Genomic DNA, 24,933 nt, shown 5'->3' with positions numbered 1-24,933 from the left:
CCCCCAGACCAATCTAGACGGGTGGGGGTGGTACAAACAAAATAAGAGCGGTACAATCCGATACTAACGCAATACAAACGAACATACCCATCCCGGACCACCAGATCGAAAAAGGGGGGGATAGCATGTCACCAGCCCCTCCAGGGAGATTTAAAAGGGTGGGGGCAGTACAAACGAATGAAGGATGATACAATCCAGTACTAACGCAGTACAAACGAAAGAGCCTATTTTCGACGTTAGATGGCAATAACTGCAGAGTAGAGGGGTAGCATGTCACTGGCCCCCCCAGGCCAATCTAGACGGGTTAGAGGGGTACAAACAAAATAAAGGCGATACAATCCGATACTAACGCAGTACAAACGAACATACCCATCCCGGACCCCCAGATCAAAAAAGGGGGGGTGGCATGTCACCAGCCCCTCCAGGCAGATTTAAAAGGGTGGGGGGAGTACAAACGAATGAAAGGTGATACAATCCAGTACTAACGCAATACAAACGAATGAGCTTTTTTTCGACCCTCAAATCGAAAAAGGGAGGGATGGCATGTCACCAGCCCCTCCAGGCAGATTTAAAAGGGTGGGGGCAGTACAAACGAATGAAGGGTGATACAATCCAGTACTAACGCAATACAAACGAATGATCTTTTTTTCGACCCTCAAATCGAAAAAGGGGGGGCTGGTGACATGGACCTGTCCAGTCCCTTGAATCGCGATTTTCGGCTCTTATTGGAGCCTCATCGGAAAGAACGTAGGCTTGTTCTCCATATCCCAATTGATCCGTACTGAGAGGTTTTCCCACCCATTGCAACTGAAGTGAAAATATTAGGTGACTAGCGTCATCTGGCAATTAAAAGATGAAGTTTTCGATCCCAATAGCATTATTAATAATATTTAGAAAATATTAAAAAATGGTGGGAAAACCTCTCAGTACGGATCAATTGGGATATGGAAAACAAGCCTACGTTCTTTCCGATGAGGCTCCAATACGAGCCGAAAATCGCGATTCAAGGGACTGGACTGCGCTCCGTACTCTAATTGAAAAGTAGGATTGTTTTGCCTTCGCATTGCAACTGAATTAAAAATAAAATTTTTATTTTATTTTTATATTGGTCTTTACTCCTTCGAGTAACTAGGTCCATTTTCTGTTGGAATTTACCAGCTGAACAGACGGGGTCGTGAATTGTAAGTTTTTTGAATTCCCTCTTGTCTTCTTCGCTTCAGCATCCATTTGGCTTGCAAATTTTAGAAGCCTTGGAGGTGTTACCAAGGAAATGGACCAATAAGTTTTCGATTTAAAAATCTTTTAGTAATATTTTAATATTTTCTAAATATTATTAATAATGCTATTGGGATCGAAAACTTCATCTTTTAATTGCCAGATGACGCTAGTCACCTAATATTTTCACTTCAGTTGCAATGGGTGGGAAAACCTCTCAGTACGGATCAATTGGGATATGGAGAACAAGCCTACGTTCTTTCCGATGAGGCTCCAATAAGAGCCGAAAATCGCGATTCAAGGGACTGGACTGCGCTCCGTATTCTAATTGAAAAGTAGGATTGTTTTGCCTTCGCATTGCAACTGAATTAAAAATAAAATTTTTATTTTATTTTTATATTGGTCTTTACTCCTTCGAGTAACTAGGTCCATTTTCTGTTGGAATTTACCAGCTGAACAGACGGGGTCGTGAATTGTACGTTTTTTGAATTCCCTCTTGTCTTCTTCGCTTCAGCATCCATTTGGCTTGCAAATTTTAGAAGCCTTGGAGGTGTTACCAAGGAAATGGACCAATAAGTTTTCGATTTAAAAATCTTTTAGTAATATTTTAATATTTTCTAAATATTATTAATAATGCTATTGGGATCGAAAACTTCATCTTTTAATTGCCAGATGACGCTAGTCACCTAATATTTTCACTTCAGTTGCAATGGGTGGGAAAACCTCTCAGTACGGATCAATTGGGATATGGAGAAAAAGCCTACGTTCTTTCCGATGAGGCTCCAATAAGAGCCGAAAATCGCGATTCAAGGGACTGGACTGCGCTCCGTATTCTAATTGAAAAGTAGGATTGTTTTGCCTTCGCATTGCAACTGAATTAAAAATAAAATTTTTATTTTATTTTTATATTGGTCTTTACTCCTTCGAGTAACTAGGTCCATTTTCTGTTGGAATTTACCAGCTGAACAGACGGGGTCGTGAATTGTACGTTTTTTGAATTCCCTCTTGTCTTCTTCGCTTCAGCATCCATTTGGCTTGCAAATTTTAGAAGCCTTGGAGGTGTTACCAAGGAAATGGACCAATAAGTTTTCGATTTAAAAATCTTTTAGTAATATTTTAATATTTTCTAAATATTATTAATAATGCTATTGGGATCGAAAACTTCATCTTATATCTTATATAGTTTTTTTGTTAGATGCATAGTTTTTAAGGTATTCACAAAAATCCGTCCGAAAAGGCGACATTTTTCAATGAAAATGGCCAATTTCAACCACGAATAACTCAACAAATATTGATTAATTATTTATATGGGAAATAAGCCACAATTAAAATGAAAAAAATAATTTTATTAACGTTTCGACGCCCAAATCGGGTGCCGTTGTCAAAATACAAAATATTACTAAATAAACAAAAATGTTGTTGCTAAGCAAAAAAATTCTTCTAATAATTTATTTAATCTGACTTAATTTTTTGCTTAGCAACAACATTTTTGTTTATTTAGTAATATTTTGTATTTTGACAACGGCACCCGATTTGGGCGTCGAAACGTTAATAAAATTATTTTTTTCATTTTAATTGTGGCTTATTTCCCATATAAATAATTAATCATAAAAATGCCACAAGGAAATAGCTTCAGAACAACATTAACAAATATTGAGTTTTCAAAAAATAATTATAGAACCGTTTTTGCTTAAAATTAGGTTCTCTAGCCTCTTCCGTAGCTATTTTAACCAAAACATTTTTCACTTCTAAGAAGTGGTTCATAAAAGCGCACATCGGCATAGGGTAGACTTTGTTTCATGAGCTATTCCCTACTTACTGTGAAAATATCAAGTAAATCGATGTAGAAGGATGGAATTCGGAGCCAAATACCCTCATTGACTGCCCTAATGTTTGTTTGTACGTCCGTAAACACAACTCCTCCGTTATTAGAACAGATAGAATAGCAAATGAGGTGTCGAATGAAAGCTAATAACTCAAAAATGGTAATAAAGGTAAGCAATTTGACCTCGAACTTTCGGTTCCAGAGTTGCAACCGGAAGTACTGTTTTAAATTCGCCAAAATAGTACAAACAATATATTATTCGACGCACCTTGCAAGACGAGACCAAATATATACTTTCGGTTTCATGCCTGTATATTTGTCCGTCCATAAATACAACTCCTTCGTTATAATAACAGATAGAATGACAAATCAGATGTCGAATGAAAGCTTATAACCCAATGATGGTATTCTTCTTCTTCAGCTTGTTTGGATCCACCCCTAGACCTGGGCCTCCCCATGAGTTCTCCACTTTTCTCTGTTTTGTGCTATTTGGTGCCAGTTTCTCCCCACTTTTGCTTTGATGTCGTCTAGCCATTGTTTTTGTGATCTTCCTCTACTACCTGTCGACCTGTCGTTGTTTTGCCTTGCTTTGCTTGTCCTTGTTTCGTATATTTATGTTCTCTCAGAGATACTCCCAACATAGCACGTTCGAAGGCAACTGGTAGAATACAACTGTTGAATACCCTTTTCTTTAGATTTATTGGTATCTTTTTGTTTTTCAACACATCACTGAGTCTTGCTACTGCTGCCCAAGTCATTAGGATTCTTCTAGTTATTTCTGCCGTTTGATTATGTTTGCCTAGTTTAATTTGAATATTTCCAACCACAGTCCTACAGACACAAACACATAACATACATAATAAAAGCTTAATGCCTAAACACAAAAACGAACTTAAAAAAACAATTCGAATATTCCACAAAAGCATATCACATGTGTGCTTTTGTTTAAAGCCAGGCATCATACATGTGATTCTACTTTTAGTAATAACTGACTCATATACAAATAAACTTTTCTGCAGAATTCCACGCTAAAGTGAAGATATTCTATTCTCTTCAGTAATGTGTGGCCTGCATAATAACATTAGCAATAGACAAAATTTATTTCTTACTTGACAGTATTCATAGCTTGATTTACTAGAGTATTTTGGCCCAATTTTGCTATCCTTGAAAATGTATTTCCTCTTTCGCCCAAATCACAAACTTCTATAGTTCCTTTTTCTGTTAAGGTGTACAATATATGCCGACTCTCATCTATTGAAATCTGACAAATTCCATCTTCTTCGCTAAGAGCAGCATTTAAAAATGAAGGAACTAGAAAAGATAGGGTACTTGTAGACAAGTTTACCTTTTTACATCTTTGCCCAAACCAACCACTTTCAGCCTAAAAAAATGATTTATGTGTTACAAAGATACAAGAAACAAGAAACAAATTTTTCCACCTACCTCTACCGAAAGTATACCTTCCGGACCTGATTGTAGGGAGCAAAGTCGTTCTTTTCCTCCCTAGAGTGGGAGTGAAAGTACTTTTCCTCCCTAGAGAGTAAAAGTACTTTTCCTCCCTAGGGAGGAAAAGTAAAAGTGATGTCATGGTATGTCATTGATGAAATAAGTTATTGACGCCCTATACAATATTCCATTATCTATTACGCAGGTATCTACCTATACATTTTAACGTTTATTTATAGAACACTGTATTTTGCAGAATGGAAAAAAACAGTAAATTGTTATTTTGATTTAACAATGTTTACATTAATAATTTGAATTATATTTGACAGTTGACAGTTCTACTGTACCTACTCGTTAGTTTTAGTTCTGTAATAAATTTTGTTAGTTACATAAATAAATTTGTTGCTAAACAGGTAAATTTTCATTGTATACAGGGTGGACTAATCAAACTGTGTTTTTCTCAAAGTTCGCAACACCCTGTGGAATATTCTAGCATGTATAAAATACTGAAATTAAAACCCAACTATAGCCTCAGGTTTTCTTAACATTTTTTTTTTAGTCATTCGCTTATGTTAGATAATAAAAAGTTAGGTACTTTAAAAACTAGCCATGTTCTTCATCAGTACAGGGTGTTTCTATATAAGTGCGGCAAACTTTAAGGGTTTTAACTGCATGAAAAAATAAAGACTATTTGCTTTATAAACATATGTCCGCAAATGCTTCGTTTCCGAGATACGGGATGCTGAATTTTTTCTAACAAACTGACGATTTATTTATTGCTCTAAAACCGGTTGAGATATGCAAATGAAATTTGGTAGGTTTTAAGAGATAGTTATTGCGCATTTTTTGACATGCAATTAAGAATTTTATATTCTCCATTGGCGCGCATACGGCTCATATTAACCGTATGCACGCCAATGGTGAATATAAAATTCTTAATTGTATGTCAAAAAATAAGCAATAACTACCTCGTCATAATACAAAGAGTCTAATCCAAAATATTGAGAATGATATTCAACACGCCCTGGTATGTAAGCAATAAAACCCTACACGAGGACTCAGCTACACCTTTGGTAGAGGAAGAAATTCAAAGGATCACAAAGAGCTACCTTGATGGACTGAGAAGTCATCCAAATTATGAAGCAAGACTGCTAAACGCTCCTCCCGAATTCGCAAGACGACTGAAGAAACTATCGCCAACAGATTTAATAAATTAAATATATTATGATCTAATGTAAAAAATATAATAGGAGGGTTGCCACAGGACAGCTTCTCCCTCATGCATTTAACATTCAAACTATTTACTTATAGCTTCGATGACGTAGATTGTAAATTAAAATATGTAATATAAAAAAAACTACCTCTTAAAACCTACCAAATTTCATTTGCATATCTCAACCGGTTTTAAAGCAATAAATAAATCGCCAGTTTGTAAGAAGAAATTAAACATCCCGTATCTCGGAAACGAAGCCTTTGTAGACAAATGTTTATAAAACAAACCGTCATTATTTTTTCATGCAGAATTACCCCTTAAAGTTTGTCGCACTTATTTAGAAACACCCTGTACTGATGAAGAACATGGCTAGTTGTTAAAGTACCTAATTTTTTTATTGTCCAACATAAGCGAATGAATCAAAAAAGAGAATGTTAAGAAAACTTCAGGATATAGTTCGGTTTTAATTTCAGTATTTTATAAATGCTAGAGAATATTCCACGGGGAAAATACAGATGAGAATGAAAATTTCCTTATAGATAGAGGATGATGGCATAATAATAGAATTGCCTAGTGAAGGAGAAATTAAAAGTACATATAATCAATGAGCTAAAAAATATCAAAAGACCAGGAGAAAACGAAATAGTGGCGGAAATGATAAAGAATGGAGGAGAAGAATTACAAAAAAGGATGTATAGCCTTATGAAGAGGATATCCCAAGTAGCACCGAACGGGTTTATTAAGTCTTTTAAGGATGCTTTAAAACTGTAGAATAAAACTAAAATTAAAACCATTTGGTTCTTAAGTAAACCTTAAGGTTGCAATAAAACCGCTTTCAGCATAAAAGGACCCACTCTGAAAGAGGTCAATAAAACCACAAATAAAAACCTTCTTAAAACTTTGTTTTTTTAAACAACTAGTTTTAAAGCTGCTGTGAAGGTGCTTTTAAAACCATGTTAAAAGACACTTTAAGTGCAGGCAGTTTTATAACAAACTTAAAAAGGTTTTTTAAATGGAGACTTTTAAAGACAATTTACCATATTAAATGATTCTTTAAACCCATATACTCCATATAGGCCAACAAATTTTTACATATGTTATGATAGGTAGATACGTATTTGTAACCATAAAATAATAAAAAGTACTTGGCTATTTCGGACTGTCAAGATACAAAAACACTTGCGCGTCCAACATTATTGATAATGTTAACAAAAATAGGTCTAAATAACTCACGCGCCCTAACATTTCTCACTTTTGGCGATTAAAAAATAAAAAAAATTAAATCCGAAAAATATTAATTTGAAAGAAAAATAATTTTATCTACAATTTTAATGTTTTAATGTTAAAATAAATCGAATTTATGTCTCTAAGTCGTTTATTTATAATTTTTATGTAAGCCTTATATTGTAACCTATCATGGCTTTCAGCATCTCCAGAAAGCAATATGGCCGAAATCCAAATATAACTATTTGGTCTATCGACAGAGAATTGTTAAGATCAAATGGTTTTATTTTATACCTTTCTAGGAGCATATATCCTACATAAAAGCAAGGTTGCCTTGTAATTAAAACCCTTTAGTTTTAATGTTGCTGTCAATAGTGCCACTCGGTTTTAATGCGAATCTAACCTAAAATCAAGGCGTCGTAGTGCTCTGTGTGTTGTATTTTTCTTTTAAAATGACCAGTTCGTTTATATTTTAAGTACTTGCGACTTATTTCTTCCATACTAAACGTACTTCCACTTTTTACATCACACTACACCACTGTTTTCTTTAAAACAAATGACCGACCATTTCGGACATGAAAGAAGAGGGGACGAGATTAGTTTTATTGTTTCTAACAAAATGCATAGTTTAGTCCTTACGATAACCACATTGATTCAGTTAAGAGCGTTTGGTTTTAATATAGCCTGCTAATTGCTTTTAAGAAAGCAACTTTAAAGAAAACTAAAAAAATAGTTTTAAGGCATATGTTTTACTGACATAATAGTCTTGAGGTCAAGTAGTTTTAATAATAGGTTTTATTAGTCATATTAGGAGAATCTTTAAAACTGCAATAAAACTAAAAGGTAACAAAGTAGAATCTAATAAAACCAAACAGTCCGGAAGTTCTTCATAAAACTGATTAGTTTTAAAGTGAACTGAGAATAAACCATTTTAAAACTACACTAAGACAAATTATCTATTAAGGTTAATTAGTCTTATTTGATACTCTTATTAGATACTTTAAAACTAGTGACAAATGCTTAACAGTTTTAAAGTTCTGGCAGTATATCTGCAAGGTAACTTTAAAACCATTATCTTCTTAGTTACCACAATAAAACCTTTATAAACCTTAAATAAAACTAAAATGTTTTTATTGTGCTACTTGGGATGGGAAGAGGAAAATATGCCCAAAGATTGGACCCAAGCTCTATTATGCCCCATATACAAAAAGGGAGATAGATTGGCATGTGAAAATTACAGAGGTGTTGCTCTGTTAGATACTTGTTACAAGATATTAGCCAGGATGCTAAGAGAGAGACTAAACAGTTTTGCTGAAGATAAACTAGGTGCATTTAGGCCGGTTTTAGAGTTAATAGATCAGTGACAGATCAGATTTTCACACTAAAAGAAATCCAAACTACCTGCTATGAACATAAAGTATCCCTTCATGCGTTGTTCCTAGATTTTAAACAAGCCTATGATAGGATAGGAAGGAATAAAATGTATGAATCACTAAGCTCTTTGGGTATACCCGCAAAACTGATTAGGTTAGTAAGAATGACTTTGGATATGTAGTATGGAGAGGTTTCTCATCAGAGCAATTTGAAGTGAACAGAGGGCTTAGACAACGAGATCCGTTATCCACGATGTTTTTCAACTTAATATTGGAAACAATAATCAGAAATAACCGAGCGAAAACGACTGGATCCATCTTTAATAATAAGCATCAATGTTTGGCCTTCGCTGATGATCTTACTGTTTTAGCGAAAACAAGAAAATAATTAAAAACGTTATGAAAAGATTAGAAAAGGAGGCAAGATATTTTGATTTAGAAATAAACCAGGAAAAGTCAAAATACATTAGTGTGACCAACTAGTCCGAAAAATCTGGGACGCATCTAAACATTCCGTATATGTATTTGGAACCTAGGAGTTTTCTATTGGTTCGTTGCAGCACGCGGTCATATTTTAACCAATAGGCGGCGAGGTCCCAAACGCATATACGGAATGTTATTCAGTTCCAAATTCATATACGGAATGTTAAATATTCGTACACCAAAAAAAAAATAAGTTTTTATTAGAGTCTGTTAAAAGGAGATTAATTTTAAAATACTTGTTACTGTATTATTAAATAAAAATAAAACAATTATAATATTTGGAATGTTATTTGGTGTGAAATTCATATATGGTAAGTATGTTAAATATTCGTAGAACAAAAAGACGATTTTTATTAAAGCCAGTTAAAATGAGACTGGTTTTTAATAGTATATTATACAACGAGCATTTAATGATGGTCATTATGAAGCGAGTATAAGGGATACGAAACGAGCCGCCTAGCGGCGAGCTTCGTATAGAGTACGAGCTTCATAATGATAAATAAATGCAAGTTGTATACACGAATTTTTCTATGATCGTTCCCAAAAAAAATATATTCAACTTTAATAATTTTGTAACGCAAACAAATTAAGTAGTTTGTCAGTCTGACAGTTTGTTTACATATTGAGAACTGTCAAAGCGTATATATTTGACTCGCCATTGGTTACTGCGCGTGTGCCACCTTTATCGCGAATGTCATATCGCGATTCTATTGGTTAAAAATCTGTATCATATTGAAAATCTGTATCATAATGAAGTTCATTATGATACAGGTAGTGACATCATAATTGATATATTATAATATGAGAATAGAAAAATTATTGTTAATGTATTATTAAAGATCCATAAGGAAAAATGTTTTCCTGTAGTTTTCTGTATACAATATAATAAAAAAAACGAATAAAGTCCTTTATAAAAGGTCTATATTTAAAATCCCTAAAAAGGGCTACATCACAGAACTAGTTTTCGATTGGTTGACCAATCATCATCAGTGCTTTCCTAAAATGAATATAACCTTATAAAATGGTGCAAAGGTTTTAAAATTTTGACTACGGTTAAAAAAGTTGTATGTTATACTCACGTGATCTTACATGCTAACCACCAAAATATTTGTAATTATGTAATATATGTAAATAAAATTTGTAATATTATGTTTTGGTGGGTAGCATGGTAAGGACACGTGAGAAGGTATAACCTACGACTTTTTTTAAACGTAGGCAAAATTTTAAAACCTTTGCATCATTTTATCAGGTTATATTCATTTTAGAAAAGCATCGATGATGATTGGTCAATCAATCTAAAACTAGTTCTGTGATGTAGCCCTTTTTTTAGGGATTTAAATATAGACTTTTTATAAAGGACTTTATTCGTCTTTTTGTATTATATGGTATACAGCCAACTACAGGAAAACCTTTTTCCTTGTGGATCTTTAATAATACATTAACAATAATTTTTCTATTCTCATACTATAATACATCAATTATGATGTCAGTACCTGTATCATAATGAACTTCATTATGATACATATTTTCATTAGGATACAGATTTTTAACCAATAGAATCGCGATATGACATTCGCGATAAAGGTGGCACACGCGCAGTAACCAATGGCGAATCAAATACACACTCTTTGACAGTTCTCAATATGTAAACAAACTGTCAGACTGACAAACTACTTAATTTGTTTGCGTTACAAAATTAATAAATTTGAATATATTTTTTTGTGAATGATCATAGAAAAAATCGTGTAAACAACTTGCATTTAATTATCATTATGAAGCTTGTACTCTATACGAAACTCGCCTCTACTCGGCTCGTTTCGTATCCCTTATACTCGCTTCATAATGACCATCATTAAATGCTCGTTGCATAATATACTATTAAAAACCAGTCTCATTTTAACTGGCTTTAATAAAAATCGTCTTTTTGTTCTACGAACATTTAACATACCGTTTATGAATTTCGCACCAAATAACATTCCAAATACTATAATTGTTTTATTTATATTTAATAATACAGTAACAGGTATTTTAAAATTATTCTCCTTTTAACAGACCCTAATAAAAACTTATCTTTTTCAGTGTACGAATATTTAACATTCCGTATATGAATTTGGAACCGAATAACATTCCGTATATGCGTTTGGGACCTCGCCGTCTATTGGTTAAAATATGACCGCGTGCTGCAACGAACCAATAGAAAACTCCTAGGTTCCAAATACATATACGGAATGTTTAGATGTATCCGGGACATGGCCTGAATTACGAAGTCGTGTCCCGGCGTCCCGGACAAGGCTTTCGGGCCATCCGAATTTTCAATGTTTTGATAACATTTTATTTTGAAATTTTGAATACGTTATTCTTCTAATAATTCACATCAAACTGAATTGGTGGGACGAAAAAAGTTGACAATTTCTAGAGTGTAATAGTAATACCACATCCAAAACATTTTATATCGTGGTATTGTAGTTCTAAAAAAACTAAAACACTGGACATTTTTCGTTTCCGTATTTTAATTATCGTCTTCTGAAAAAAAAATGGCCAGATTTTCATTGAAAAGTCCCGGATTTCAGGTATTTTTTAGCCTTGTCCCGGATTCGACTGAATTGGAGTTGGTCACACTAAAATGCTCGGAAATACAGAGCAAAACGAAGAGGGACAGTATACTTTCATATCTAATGAAGCAATGGAATATAATTTCGAGCGAGTGGTTCATTTTACGTATCTGGGGGTTATTATAGAGGAAAACAGTCAGGAAGAATGGGAACTGAATGACAGAGTAGCAAAGGGAAATAAAAAGATGGGAAGCCTAAGACCACTGATAAAATCCAAATATGTATCGAGAAAAACAAAGTAAAGGATACATAAAACGGTAATAAGACCCATAGTGACGTATGGTAGCGAAGTATGGACAATGAAAAAAGCAAATAAGGAGAAATTGGAAAGATGGGAAAGGAAAATGTTCAGAGCTATATATGGAGGGAAAACACGGAGGAAGGTTGGGTACAAGGAACAAATAGGGAATTAGAAGAACTGTATAACGAACCAGGCATCAGTCACTTCATAAAAACACAGAGAGTGAGATAGATGGGACATGTGATGAGAATGGAAAGGAAGAGGATGCCAAAGATGATCCTAAAACGGGGCCTAATCACGAAAAGGAGAAAAGGAAGGCCTAGAAAAAGATAGTTTGATAGTGTACAGGAAGATCTCAGGAATGAGGGAGTTATTGTTTGAGAAGAAAGAGTTACAAACATGGACGAATGGAGGAGAATTATAAGTCAATTTAGTAGGCAAGGAGCATGATTGGACAAGAAACAACCCCACTTGATGCAAGTGTTGTCAGGGACGTATCTTGCCATTCGGGCGCCCTTGGCGAAATTCAATGATCCCGCCCCCCCCCCCTTCCCACAAAAAAACGAGACTCCCATTAATTTCACCCACAATTTACAGGACTGTAATGTAACAATTTTTAAATAGTTGTAGGCAAATTACTACAACTACTACTTTAAAATGTATTAGGCCTGGTAGCCCGATCAAAGAACAATCTGACCCCAAAAAAATAAAGGAAGGATGAAAATTTGGGAATAGGTAGTTGAAATTGTCTATTATTATATGTATAAGAAAAAGTTTACAATTCTACATCCCCTCAAAATAAGACCGGAATTGAATAAAATGACTAATTCAAAACAACTTTTGTTATATAGAGTTTTTTCGCTAAGTCAATAATTTTTGAGTTATTTGCGAGTGAATATGTTCATTTTTAACAAAAGAAAAACACGTTTTTGGACGGTTTTTCGGAGATAACTCAAAAAGTAAGTATTTTATTGAAAAAAATATTCATAGCAAAAATATAGATTATAAAAAATTGAAAAAACCGGTGTATGCATTAGGTCGACAGACCCAGTAGAAGCAGAGTTGTAGCTAATGAAAATTAGGTTCTTCTTCGTCAACTTTCAAATCGAATATTTCAATGTGAAATAACTCAAAAAACGGAGCACTTTTCGGGGAAATTAATTTGAACTTTTTTAAAGTGGTTAAAAAAAGGTTTATATTTGTTTTCTAAAAAAACTTCTAACATTAAAAGTCAGTGAGTTACGCTCAAAATATTGTTGGTCCCTTTTATTTTTTGGTAAAAAAAATCGCGAAAATCACCCCCTAATTAGCATCAGAAATAAATTTTATCATTACCACTTGACAAGTTCCTTTGCTTATGTATTATTTATATGATCTGTAAGTTTCATCGGTTCAAAGTGGTTATTCTTGAAAAAGCTGTAGTTAAAATGGCTTAAACGAGTAACTAATCACGAGTTTAGGCAAATTTTGAACAGGTATAGCATATCCAATTTTTGTCTAGCAAGAAAACAAAAAATCAAAAATATTCAGAAAAGCAAGACGAACATTTTATTACTCTTTGAGATTTTTGGTATTACTAATAATTTTTAAGGTAATTCCATAAAAAATTCAATTTTTTTCAAAATAAAAAAAAAATGTTTTATTTTAAACTCAATTTTTTTCAAAAATGTTTACTTTGAACCAATGAAACTTATAGATAATATAAAAAATACATAAGTAAAGAAACTTGTGAAGCGGTAACGATTAATTTTATTTGGGAAACTAATTAGGGGATGATTTTCGCGATTTTTTTAGCAAAAAATAAAAAAGACCAGCAATATTTTAAGCGTAACTCACTTTTATTGTTACAAGTTTTTTTTAGAAAACACAAATAAACCTTTTTTTAACCACTTTAAAAAAGTTGTACTAAATTTTCCCCGAAAAGATCTCCGTGTTTGGGTTATTTCAAATTGAAATAGTCGATTTGGAATTTGACGAAGAAGAACCTACTTTTCATTAGCTACAACTCTGCTCCTGCTGGGTCTACAGACCTCATGCATACACCATTTTTTTTTCAGTTTTTTATAAGCTATATTTTTGCTGAGAATATTTTTTTCGCTAAAATACTTTTTGAGTTATCTGCGAAAAATTGTCCAAAAACATGTTTTTTTTTGTCAAAAATGAACATATTCACTCGCAAATAACTCAAAAAGTATTAACTTAGTAAAAAAACTCTATAGAACAAAAGTTACTTAGAATTTTATACAATTTCGAACTTATTTTAATATTATATTTTTTCACCCCCGAGAAAATATTTTTCACCCCGCATTTCCCAATTTTTGTAAAATGGAGGGGATGTAGAATTGTAAACTTTTTCTTATATAATAATAGACAATTTCAACTACCTATTCCCAAATTTTCATCCATCCTCTATTTTTTTTGAGGTTTTCGTAAAATTTTGTGTCCCCTGATCGGGCTATGGGTTCAAAAAACAATAACAATAAAGGAGGTATTTTTGAAACATTATTTATTTTACTTACTTATAAAATTCTTTTACTCACTACTACTTTACATGTAATATTGTGATTCACAATTTGTGAATATGTTACATTCATGAGAAAATGTACTTACATATTTTTTTATACTTACATAAACTATCATAACTATGCACTTCTGTTACATTACTTTAAGCGAAAACATATTGATATATAATAATAAATAATAGCCTACAACAGTTCATGAAGTTTTGATTTAAAATTTAAATTTTTAGTCAATTTAATTTTGTTGAATTAACCTGGTATCTTTTATTATTGTTAATATTTCACTTTGCATGCTTCAATTGATGCGAATTCATTTATGACATCGTCAAAGTTAAGTTTTGAAGCTTAAAATCCTTTATATATTACAATTATTTTTATAATATTACTGACACCGTACCGGTATTTATGTATTCCCTTATCTTTTTAATTTTGCTAGAATGCGGCATCATATTTTTTCATCGAAAGTATGAAAAATGCTTAGTTTATAAAATTAAAATCTTGGATTTCCTAAAAGTTTTTCTTCCGCTTATTTTGCGCCCCCTCACTCTTGCGCCCTTGGCGGGCGCCTCTTTCGCCAACCCCTAAATACGCCCCTGAGTGTTGTAATATATAGTGTTATATTATATTATTGTACTATTGTATTATATCAATTGTAATTTTAGCCCTAGGCCTCCAAGGCTTTTTAAATAAATATAGAATATTCCAAAGGGTGTTGCGAACATTGAGAAAAAAACACAGTTTGATTGGTACACCCGGTATACAATGAAAATTTACCTGTTTAGCAACAATATTATTACAGCGATATTGTTAAAGGATAAGGCTATAACATATTAACAAAATCACGTAAATCAGACAACAGGTTTAGGAAATTCGAGACATCAAAAATGACCAATTTTGTGGGCCGCCCACTTTCTCTGATGCGCAGTGTACTTTAAAATGAATTAGAAGATTATTAATTGAGGCGTTAATTCTATTTATTGTGTACGCTTTGACTTTTTTTCTCAGTTTAAATTTTTATTTTCAAACTTGATGGATTTGTTATATCTCTCTATTTTAGTATAAATATTACATAACAACCTAACCTGATAGTATATTTCAAAGAGCTTTCCCTCCTTTGTGCCATAAAAAATTCTTCCGTCATTAGTACTACTGATGATAGTAACAGTGGCACCATCAGTTGGTAAACTAAAAACTGGGTCTGGTATCAACTGAATTTCCTCTGTGGTATCACCTGGCTTCTCAGTAAAAGTTACACCTAAAATATTAAAACAATAGTTAATATAGAATAAAATTTCCTGAGCTATCATCCTACAAATGCTGTAATTTTATTTGTTTATTTTGGACAAAAATTAATTTTTTTTCCAATAGTTTATATTAATTTGGAAAAAAATTAGACATAAACATTACAAATCATACAGTGTGGCCAAGCCAAATAGAATAAATTCATTATTTTGTGAATGAGCCATTTTGGAAACTATCCCAAAACAGGTTGATTTTTATTGCTTAAGTACGATTTTTTGGTATATATATATCATACTATTGACATCATCCACCTGGGCGTGTTGACGTAATCCATGATTCTTTTAACCCTTATCCGGGCCAACACACTTTACTTACGTAACCAGGCAACTCGGGTCCGTTGGGCCCACTACTGTTCTTGAATGTACTATTCATATTTACCCATATATTTCTTATATTCTTTTTTGATTTTTTATTAAAGTTAAATTTAAATTATCTAGGTTAAAAAAGGTGCTACTATAATAGTATGCGGTCTACCTCGAGGGTGCGATCTATCTGAAGGATTTGCACAAAATAATGAAATGCAAGAAAACTTTTGTAGAAAAAATATTTATTCACAAGTAATAAACATTTGGAGCCAAATAAAGACTACCTCGATACTGAACAAGTTGCTCATCTACCGTTATATGTTTTCCTTGTAAATAGTATTTCTGAAAGTTTTGGTTGACTTGATTCCACACATCCACATATTGCTGCTAATTTGTCGCTTCTTCGTTCAGACCTCGTGTCCTTATCGTCAAATCGAACAAATCTTAGCAAATTTTTGAATCGTTTTAACCCCATGGTAGCTTTAAATATAGTAGGCCCATAAAACTTACTCCAAAGTATATCTACATTATGGATGTTGGCACTCATGTGTCCTGAAGTTAGTAGTAGTCCAATAGAGGCATATAGCTCTGTAGAGTCACAATATTTCCAGTTCCCTATCCCCAGGACTTCTTAGGTTTCCTTATTTGTATACTTCACTATTTCGTTCACAATTTTTTCATCCACAAACAAACAAAAGGAATCAACAGGATCATCTACACTTTGACCAGGGACTAACATTACTTTGTGCACTTTGCTTTTTATTATGTCGCAGTATCGCATATGTCCTGTCGGTTGTGGTTAACTCTTCCAGTTAATTCCATCCTTAGTTTCAAAAATTACACACTCTGAAATCTGGGAACTTGTAGCTACACATTCTTCTTCATTATCACTCAATACTACTTGCTGATCATCCTCTTCACTTGCTTCCGAAAGATGATTTTTAATTTCAGAGTCACTTTCAATGCCACCTACTTCAGGAGATTCTTTATCATAGGAATCCCATAAATTATTTGCAATATGTTGCAGTTCTGCAGCTGATAATTGTTTTCGGGACATTTTATTAGCACTATCTACTTTCACTGTAATTCAATATAATTTTAGGAGCTTAGTTGTCCACACTAACATCGATATCAAGCGACTGATAGCAGATGCATTATTTATTTCAAAATATGTATAGGTACCTACCTAACAATATTATTGCATTCCAACAATAATTATCAGTTTTTAAAATTCATTTAGAATAGGTATAACACCTATTGTAAGCATATCTTTGATGTTCACACCAAAGAGATGTTTACATTGTTTTTACATGTTTAGACTTTATTATTGGATTTCTGGAATCATAAAAGTCGTTTAGATAATCCACAAAAACAATACCTGACTGCCAGTTTAATTTCTGTAACAAAGACTTAGACTTTAGGTATAAGCTTTACTTAGACTTTTAAGCAGTTTATAGTGTACAATAAAAATGTGCATGATTATTCTACAAGAAATATGGGGAATATTTACATAGCAAAAACAAATTATAGAATGACGATGAATTCATTAGTATTCAGGGGTTTTAATGAGTTTAACGCTCTACCGGGTGAATTAAAAAATATGATGTCACTAAAATCTTTTAAAACCAAACTTAAGCTGTATATTAGAAACAAGTGATGTAATACTTTATTATGTTAATTTTATGGGTGGGTATTGTATGGTATTATATGTTGTAAAATTTATTGAAAGTTTGTTTCAATTTCATTTGATGTTGCTTAGTTATATTCGATTTTGTAAATTATTTGTAATATCTATTCTCTACATTGATTGTATATTAGGGTAACCTATTTAAATGAATAAATATCTATCTAAATACAAATAGGGTCCGACGGGCCCATGTTGCCCCTTTACTTGGCAAAATTCTTTCGACGCAATAATTTCAAAAATGATAATGAATATTTTAAATAGCTCATGACTATGTTGAAGGAAACATACTTCTAAACAAATTCAGTGATGCATAAAATTCAATAAAATTTTTTTTATCAGTTTATGATAAAAGAATTGGCGTCTCGGGCCCGTTGGACCCACCTTGCCCGGATAAGGGTTAAATGAGAATGTGGGTAATGTGCTAGCTCATTTGAAAGGTTATGAAATTCTCTATTCAGTAATATAAACACCTCTGATGCCCCTGAGGTGCATAAGGAGTTTCGAGAAAGAAGTAATATAAACATTAACATAATTATGTATACAGGGTGTCAAAAAACACATTCCATGATTGTGTTACATACATATATTATATGACTTCAACATCCAGTCGGATAAGGAAGTCACAGCATTAGAGGGGACCCTTGGTGAGAGACTGGTAGCGAAACTATATCAAACACTTTAATCAAAAGAGGCATGTTTGTGTATTGATTGGATTTTATCACTGTTGATAACATGAATTATCTTTAGTTTCCATGCTTAGGTACATGCATGAAGCAAGGAAAGAATATGTCCCAATATTTGGAGGTGAATATGATTTATTGGTAAATGATAAAGGTGTAATGGCAGTAAGATGGAAGGGTACTAAAGAAACTTTTTCATCAAACTGCCACTCACAATCTATATCACAGATTGAATGAAAACTAAAAACAAGCAAAAAATGTAATTTTAATTGCCCTGAAGCTGTAGTATTTTACAATAAACAATGGGAGGGGTTGATTTGGCTGATCAAAAGATTTCCACCTATGATTTAAGACAGAAAATCTACTAAATGGAGGTGTAAAGTTTTCTACAAATAAGTTTGTTTTCCAAAAATTTGTTTATTTCTAAAACAAACTAACACTATACTGAATTTGCTCTATCGAGATTCACTTTGACACTGACGTTAGTAATTTCTTTTTTGGAAAGTTCAGTTGTCAGAAGTGACTGGAAATTACTACACAACCAACACACCTGCTCATAGCCAATATTATTAATAGTAAACAGACATAAAAATGACATAAACCTTACGCCAATCAATAATTATTTATTTACACCATTATAATGTATTGATAAAAAATGAGAAAATTATTTATTGTACAAAATAAAAATATTTTGTAGAAATAAACTCTGTAAAATTTTATGAGATTAGTAGACACTCCCACTATTTTTAATAATTCTTCTTTTTTAATGAAAGATTAAGTTGATTTTAGCAGTTAATAGTGTGAGGTAGGAATTTTTGTGTTGTATGTTTCCTATTCCGACTGTGTCAAAGTGAATCTCGGTAGAGCGAATTCAGTATAAAAGAAGATGTTTCAATTGTTCTGTTCCCAAAATAAGAAGGAAAGCCATAGAAAGACTATATTATTTGTTGGATATTGGATGCAATGTACTTTAGCAAAAAGTGTTTTTTAACATTCCATTCATAATAATTAAATTGCAATTAGGTATACCTTATTTTTTAATAAAAAATTCTATTGTATGTGCTCTTTTTATTACTGATCTTCTTTGTGTGACATGCTCGTATTCAAGCATTGGCTTATAGTCGTATTAACAAGCTGGTGGTATGTTTCTTGGTCGGCAGCTATATGAAACAATTCCTCTAGTGTTTGACCAGTCCACTGTCTAATGTTATGAAGCCAGAACAGTTGTTTTCTTCCAACCCGGCGTTTTCCTTTGATTTTGCCCTGAATGATCAACTGGAGAAAGCGATATTTAGATCCTATCATTATATGACTGAACTATTGAACCTGTCTCATTTTTATGATGTTGATCAATTCTTGCTCTTTGTGCATGGTGTCTAGCATACATTCGTTAGATATGTGTGCTGTCCACAGGATTCTGACTTACCTATAGAAAAGCCATGTTGTTGAACATTGATTAAATCTTTACTTTGGCGAATGGATTTAGTGTCCGCAGTCATTCTTTCTTTCTTTCTCCCCTTCCTTGTACCCTATCAGGGTGTCCGCAGTCATATAAACCCACATAAACAACAACAAATCTTTACTTTTTTCATTACAAAAATAATGTAAAAAAACGAAAACAAAACTAAATTAAGCTTACCCAAAACCACAATATCAACAGAAGTTGCCAAGATCAGAAGATACTTTATAAAAGCATGGAAGACTCCCATCTTTGGCTTTACAAGACCAACACAAACAATGGTCTCACTTATTCCATCAAAGTATGCCAGATCAGTATTTTGTTCGTAAGTCCATACATAAATATCACTATCCACAGTAAGCCAAGCTCTATTGATTTCACAAAAGAGACCCATCATGCAATGGCATTGAACCCGTGAAAAGTGGTCAACAATTTCCGTTGGTAAAGGAATGCTATTAACACATTTAACTTGTGTCATATTGTTGATAACTTGTGATACTCCACTGATAGTTGGATAGTCATGATCTGCAAAACCACTAGCTGTAGATCCACTTTGGGAACTGATATTCATAAGATCTAACAATCTTGGCGAATTATTATCCAATATTAAGGCATTTTCAATACTTCTAGAAGTTAATTCAATTTTTTGTACTGGATTTTGTGTATTATCAACTCTCGTTGTTGTATTCATTTTAGGAGTGTGCTTTTTAACCTATCTTTCTATATCGAATGGTAAACAAAAATATTTTGCCTTAAATTATAATATAGTTTCAATTTGATAAAATTGTGCACTACATAACCAATTCTGAATTTATACTATTACAGAAGTTAAATAACTAAATTAGTAAATTAATTTTTAACTTCAAAAAGCCGACCAACTGATCAAGCAAATATGACAGTTTCAAAATTCTGACAAAAAGACAAGTCAAAAAATGACTAAGGTTAGAATTCTTCTCAACCTAATTATGTTGCCTTCAACATATGTGGTAAATATGTTAAAAACTAAAAAACAAAACATGAGATGTTGAATAATTCCAGCCAAAAGTTAAGAATACTTTATCAAAATTTAATTGTAATTATATTTCCTTATAAATAAATTTAACTAGCACTCTTGGGCTAGTTAACTAAGGGCCGTTTGCACCGACTATATTAAGGCTAGCTTAAAGGCGGCGCCAGATATGCGGTATTTGGCAAATACCGAGAGTGTGGATGGGTCGCTTGTTATTTGGCATTGACCAATTTTAGTGCTTGTCGAATATTTGTCGTGTTCCCGTACGTTGTCGGTCTTTTCAACATTTCAAAGTAAACAAATATTCGCCGTTTGAACATTTGTAGTGTCATCCACATATTTTTGCAAGCACAAGCAAGTTTTTTTAGGTTAGGTTAAAGTTTATAACGTTTATTAAAGTAGTTTACAGTCGGAAAAATGAAAGAATACCCATGAACGAACATATAAAACACGCTGTATTTTCCTATCACCGTGTCACAAAGAAAATTGCCCAGCGCAAGTACATGTAATAATAATTATTACATATACTTGCGATGGCCAATTTTTTGTGTGATACGGTGACAGGAAAATACAGCGTGTTTTATATGTTCGTTCATGGGTATTCTTTCATTTTTTTCTACAACCACTATTCAAAGTGCACTTTTCTGCACGGTTTTATGTTAGCAAACTTGATATTTTCTCACAGTATAAGATATTTGACATTAGTGTGCAGAAAAGTGACGTTTCTGTGCCGCAAAGTGACGTTTCTGTGCCGCAATAGTATATTGTGCAACAAGTGCAGAAAGGTACTAATTTCTCACGAGTTTGAAAAGTTGCGGTACGAGCGCAAGCGAGTGCCGCAATTCAAACGAGTGAGAAATTACCTTTCTGCACGTGTTTCACACTATACTTTTTCTACAAGCACAGTTTTTCCTAAAAATAAAAACCACAATTTCCAAACGACGATTAATTATAATAGGTACCTATGTGATAAATTTTAAACTGTATTTAATTAATACCTACTAATCAATTTAAATTCCTTATACCTAAATAAATTGCACAGAAATCAGTTAAAAAATTAATGCACTGCCTTAATTTGTTTAAATTTAAACAATTATTACACATTATTCACATTATATTTATGCAGTCACGGATTTACACAAAACCTACTTCATTCGACGTCTCTTGCACAGGTTGCTAAATCCTTATTGGTTATTTGATAATTATAAAATGTTTAATAAGAATAAAATTGTAAAATAAAACAGTTGTAACATCCATAATTTAGTTTCTATGCTATAGTTAAATATAATAATTGTCTTATAGGTTATATATTTGTCTAAAGTTTAACCACGGATGTAAACAGAATATAACGTTACTCAGAATGCGGTAGTCCACGGATGTAAACAGAATATAACGTTACTCAGAATGAGGTAGTCAACTGTGCAGAAAAGAACTTTTTCTACAACCACTATTCAAAGTGCACTTTTCTGCACGGTTTTATGTTAGCAAACTTGATATTTTCTCACAGTATAAGATATTTGACATTAGTGTGCAGAAAAGTGACGTTTCTATGCCGCAAAGTGACGTTTCTGTGCCGCAAAGTTCTTTTCTGCACAGTTGACTACCTCATTCTGAGTAACGTTATATTCTGTTTACATCCGTGGACTACCGCATTCTGAGTAACGTTATATTCTGTTTACATCCGTGGTTAAACTTTAGACAAATATATAACCTATAAGACAATTATTATATTTAACTATAGCATAGAAACTAAATTATGGATGTTACAACTGTTTTATTCTACAATTTTATTCTTATTAAACATTTTATAATTATCAAATAACCAATAAGTATTTAGCAACCTTTGCAAGAGACGTCGAATGAAGTAGATTTTGTGTAAATCCGTGACTGCATAAATATAAGGTCAGTAATGTGTAATAATTGTTTAAATTTAAACAAATTAAGGCAGTGCATTAATTTTTTAACTGATTTCTGTGCAATTTATTTAGGTATAAGGAATTTAAATTGATTAGTAGGTATTAATTAAATACAGTTTAAAATTTATCACATAGGTACCTATTATAATTAATCGTCGTTTGGAAATTGTGATTTTTATTTTTAGGAAAAACTGTGCTTGTAGAAAAAGTATAGTGTGAAACACGTGCAGAAAGGTAATTTCTCACTCGTTTGAATTGCGGCACTCGCTTGCGCTCGTACCGCAACTTTTCAAACTCGTGAGAAATTAGTACCTTTCTGCACTTGTTGCACAATATACTATTGCGGCACCGAAACGTCACTTTGCGGCACAGAAACGTCACTTTTCTGCACACTAATGTCAAATATCTTATACTGTGAGAAAATATCAAGTTTGCTAACATAAAACCGTGCAGAAAAGTGCACTTTTAATAGTGGTTGTAGAAAAAGTTCTTTTCTGCACAGTTGACTACCTCATTCTGAGTAACGTTATATTCTGTTTACATCCGTGGACTACCGCATTCTGAGTAACGTTATATTCTGTTTACATCCGTGGTTAAACTTTAGACAAATATATAACCTATAAGACAACTATTATATTTAACTATAGCATAGAAACTAAATTATGGATGTTACAACTGTTTTATTTTACAATTTTATTCTTATTAAACATTTTATAATTATCAAATAACCAATAAGGATTTAGCAACCTGTGCAAGAGACGTCGAATGAAGTAGGTTTTGTGTAAATCCGTGACTGCATAAATATAATGTCAATAATGTGTAATAATTGTTTAAATTTAAACAAATTAAGGCAGTGCATTAATTTTTTAACTGATTTCTGTGTAATTTATTTAGGTATAAGGAATTTAAATTGATTAGTAGGTATTAATTAAATACAGTTTAAAATTTATCACATAGGTACCTATTATAATTAATCGTCGTTTGGAAATTGTGATTTTTATTTTTAGGAAAAACTGTGCTTGTAGAAAAAGTATAGTGTGAAACACGTGCAGAAAGGTAATTTCTCACTCGTTTGAATTGCGGCACTCGCTTGCGCTCGTACCGCAACTTTTCAAACTCGTGAGAAATTAGTATCTTTCTGCACTTGTTGCACAATATACTATTCTTGATTTTTCCTACTGTAGTTATTGTCACAGAGTGTAGAAAATATTGAAAATAATAAATATGGAGTGGACCAGTGAAAGTATTTTACAATTTTTGGATGCATATGAAAATGAACCCATAATATGGAATGCAAATTGCTTTTTGTTCTGCTATTTAATAATAAATTTAAATAAATTTAATAATGAATTTATAAGTATCACTATCCATTATGTACCTTTTTTTGTTCGTTTAGAATATATTTGCTGTTCCCACAGTGGCTCGATATACGAACAATCTCGAATATGTGGTGCAAGGTGCTTGCCGTTTAACGAACACTTTCATGAGCACTCAAATTTGATATTTAGCAAGCACTTGTTCAGTATTTGCCAAATACCGCATATCTGGCGCCGCCTTAAGATTAAGGCCCGCTTAAAGTAAATATTTTCGCTGCACCGTATGTCAAACTCGTTTTAAAATTTACGCTGTGTCTAGGTACACGCTAACGTGTACGCAAATAAAAAAATTAGGTACACGCGAATTAAACTTCATCAAGCCAGTGACGTCATTATTTAGCGTGCCCAGTGACTTTATATTTTGGTACACGCTATTTTGATATGTTTAGTGTTTGTTGTTTGTTTGATAGAAAATATTTTTATTAAGGGAAGGGGAAGGAAAGCAAAACTATTCAGATGTTTTAGACCTTTTTTATGGCATAGACTTGGGTGTCAATTAGCCAGTCACAACTTTTTTGTTTTCTATTCATACATAAAGAAGAATGAAGTCCTTGTAATAAAACACTATGTATATAAAAGTATATATTCAGGTTAGCAAAATAAATATTAGTTAACATGATATATACAAAATACTCCTAAAATAATTTTTATACGTAAGTTAATTATACCAGTTTAGATTGGTGTTTATTTTTGCTGTGGTGTTTATTTTTATTTATACAGGGAGTTGAACTTGTTACGATTTTAATAGAAAATTGGTTATAACTTTGTAAATACCCTGTATAACATAATAAAACTTTTATATTTTTGTGATATGGAAGTTAAGAAGATTTCGAACATAAAATAAAATATAGGGTGTTCCATTTAAAAAACATAAGTTTGGTCTGCCACTATATTATCGAACGCCCTGTAACATTCATAACTAACTTTAGTCATTTTGTAATATGAAGCTTAAAGTTTGCTAAAATTTTTGTTACTAACTTTTATTGCTATCTATTGCTCTAGCGGATCTACTGAGTTTTATCACACTAATCAATTGCCCCGTATATTT

The 24,933-nt window shown here is 32.5% G+C and overlaps 1 protein-coding gene across 1 annotated transcript in view; it reads right to left on the bottom strand.

Moving 5' to 3' along the window:
* The window catches only part of LOC114325659 (nuclear pore complex protein Nup154), a 110,964-nt gene extending 90,478 nt beyond the window's left edge, over positions 1-20,486 (bottom strand). Inside the window, exons 1-3 of the mRNA XM_028273775.2 lie at positions 19,765-20,486; positions 15,234-15,406; positions 4,150-4,421 (exon numbers count right to left, since the gene is read on the bottom strand). Coding sequence (XP_028129576.1) covers positions 4,150-4,421; positions 15,234-15,406; positions 19,765-20,275 — 956 coding nt within the window. The 5' untranslated portion in view covers positions 20,276-20,486. The remainder of the gene's footprint in view (positions 1-4,149; positions 4,422-15,233; positions 15,407-19,764) is intronic.
* Between the last annotated feature and the right edge of the window lie 4,447 nt (positions 20,487-24,933).

Source organism: Diabrotica virgifera, chromosome 1 (genome assembly GCF_917563875.1).
Source record: "Diabrotica virgifera virgifera chromosome 1, PGI_DIABVI_V3a".
In the NCBI taxonomy this organism is placed as follows: domain Eukaryota; kingdom Metazoa; phylum Arthropoda; class Insecta; order Coleoptera; family Chrysomelidae; genus Diabrotica; species Diabrotica virgifera.
This window is presented reverse-complemented; position numbering and strand designations above follow the sequence as displayed.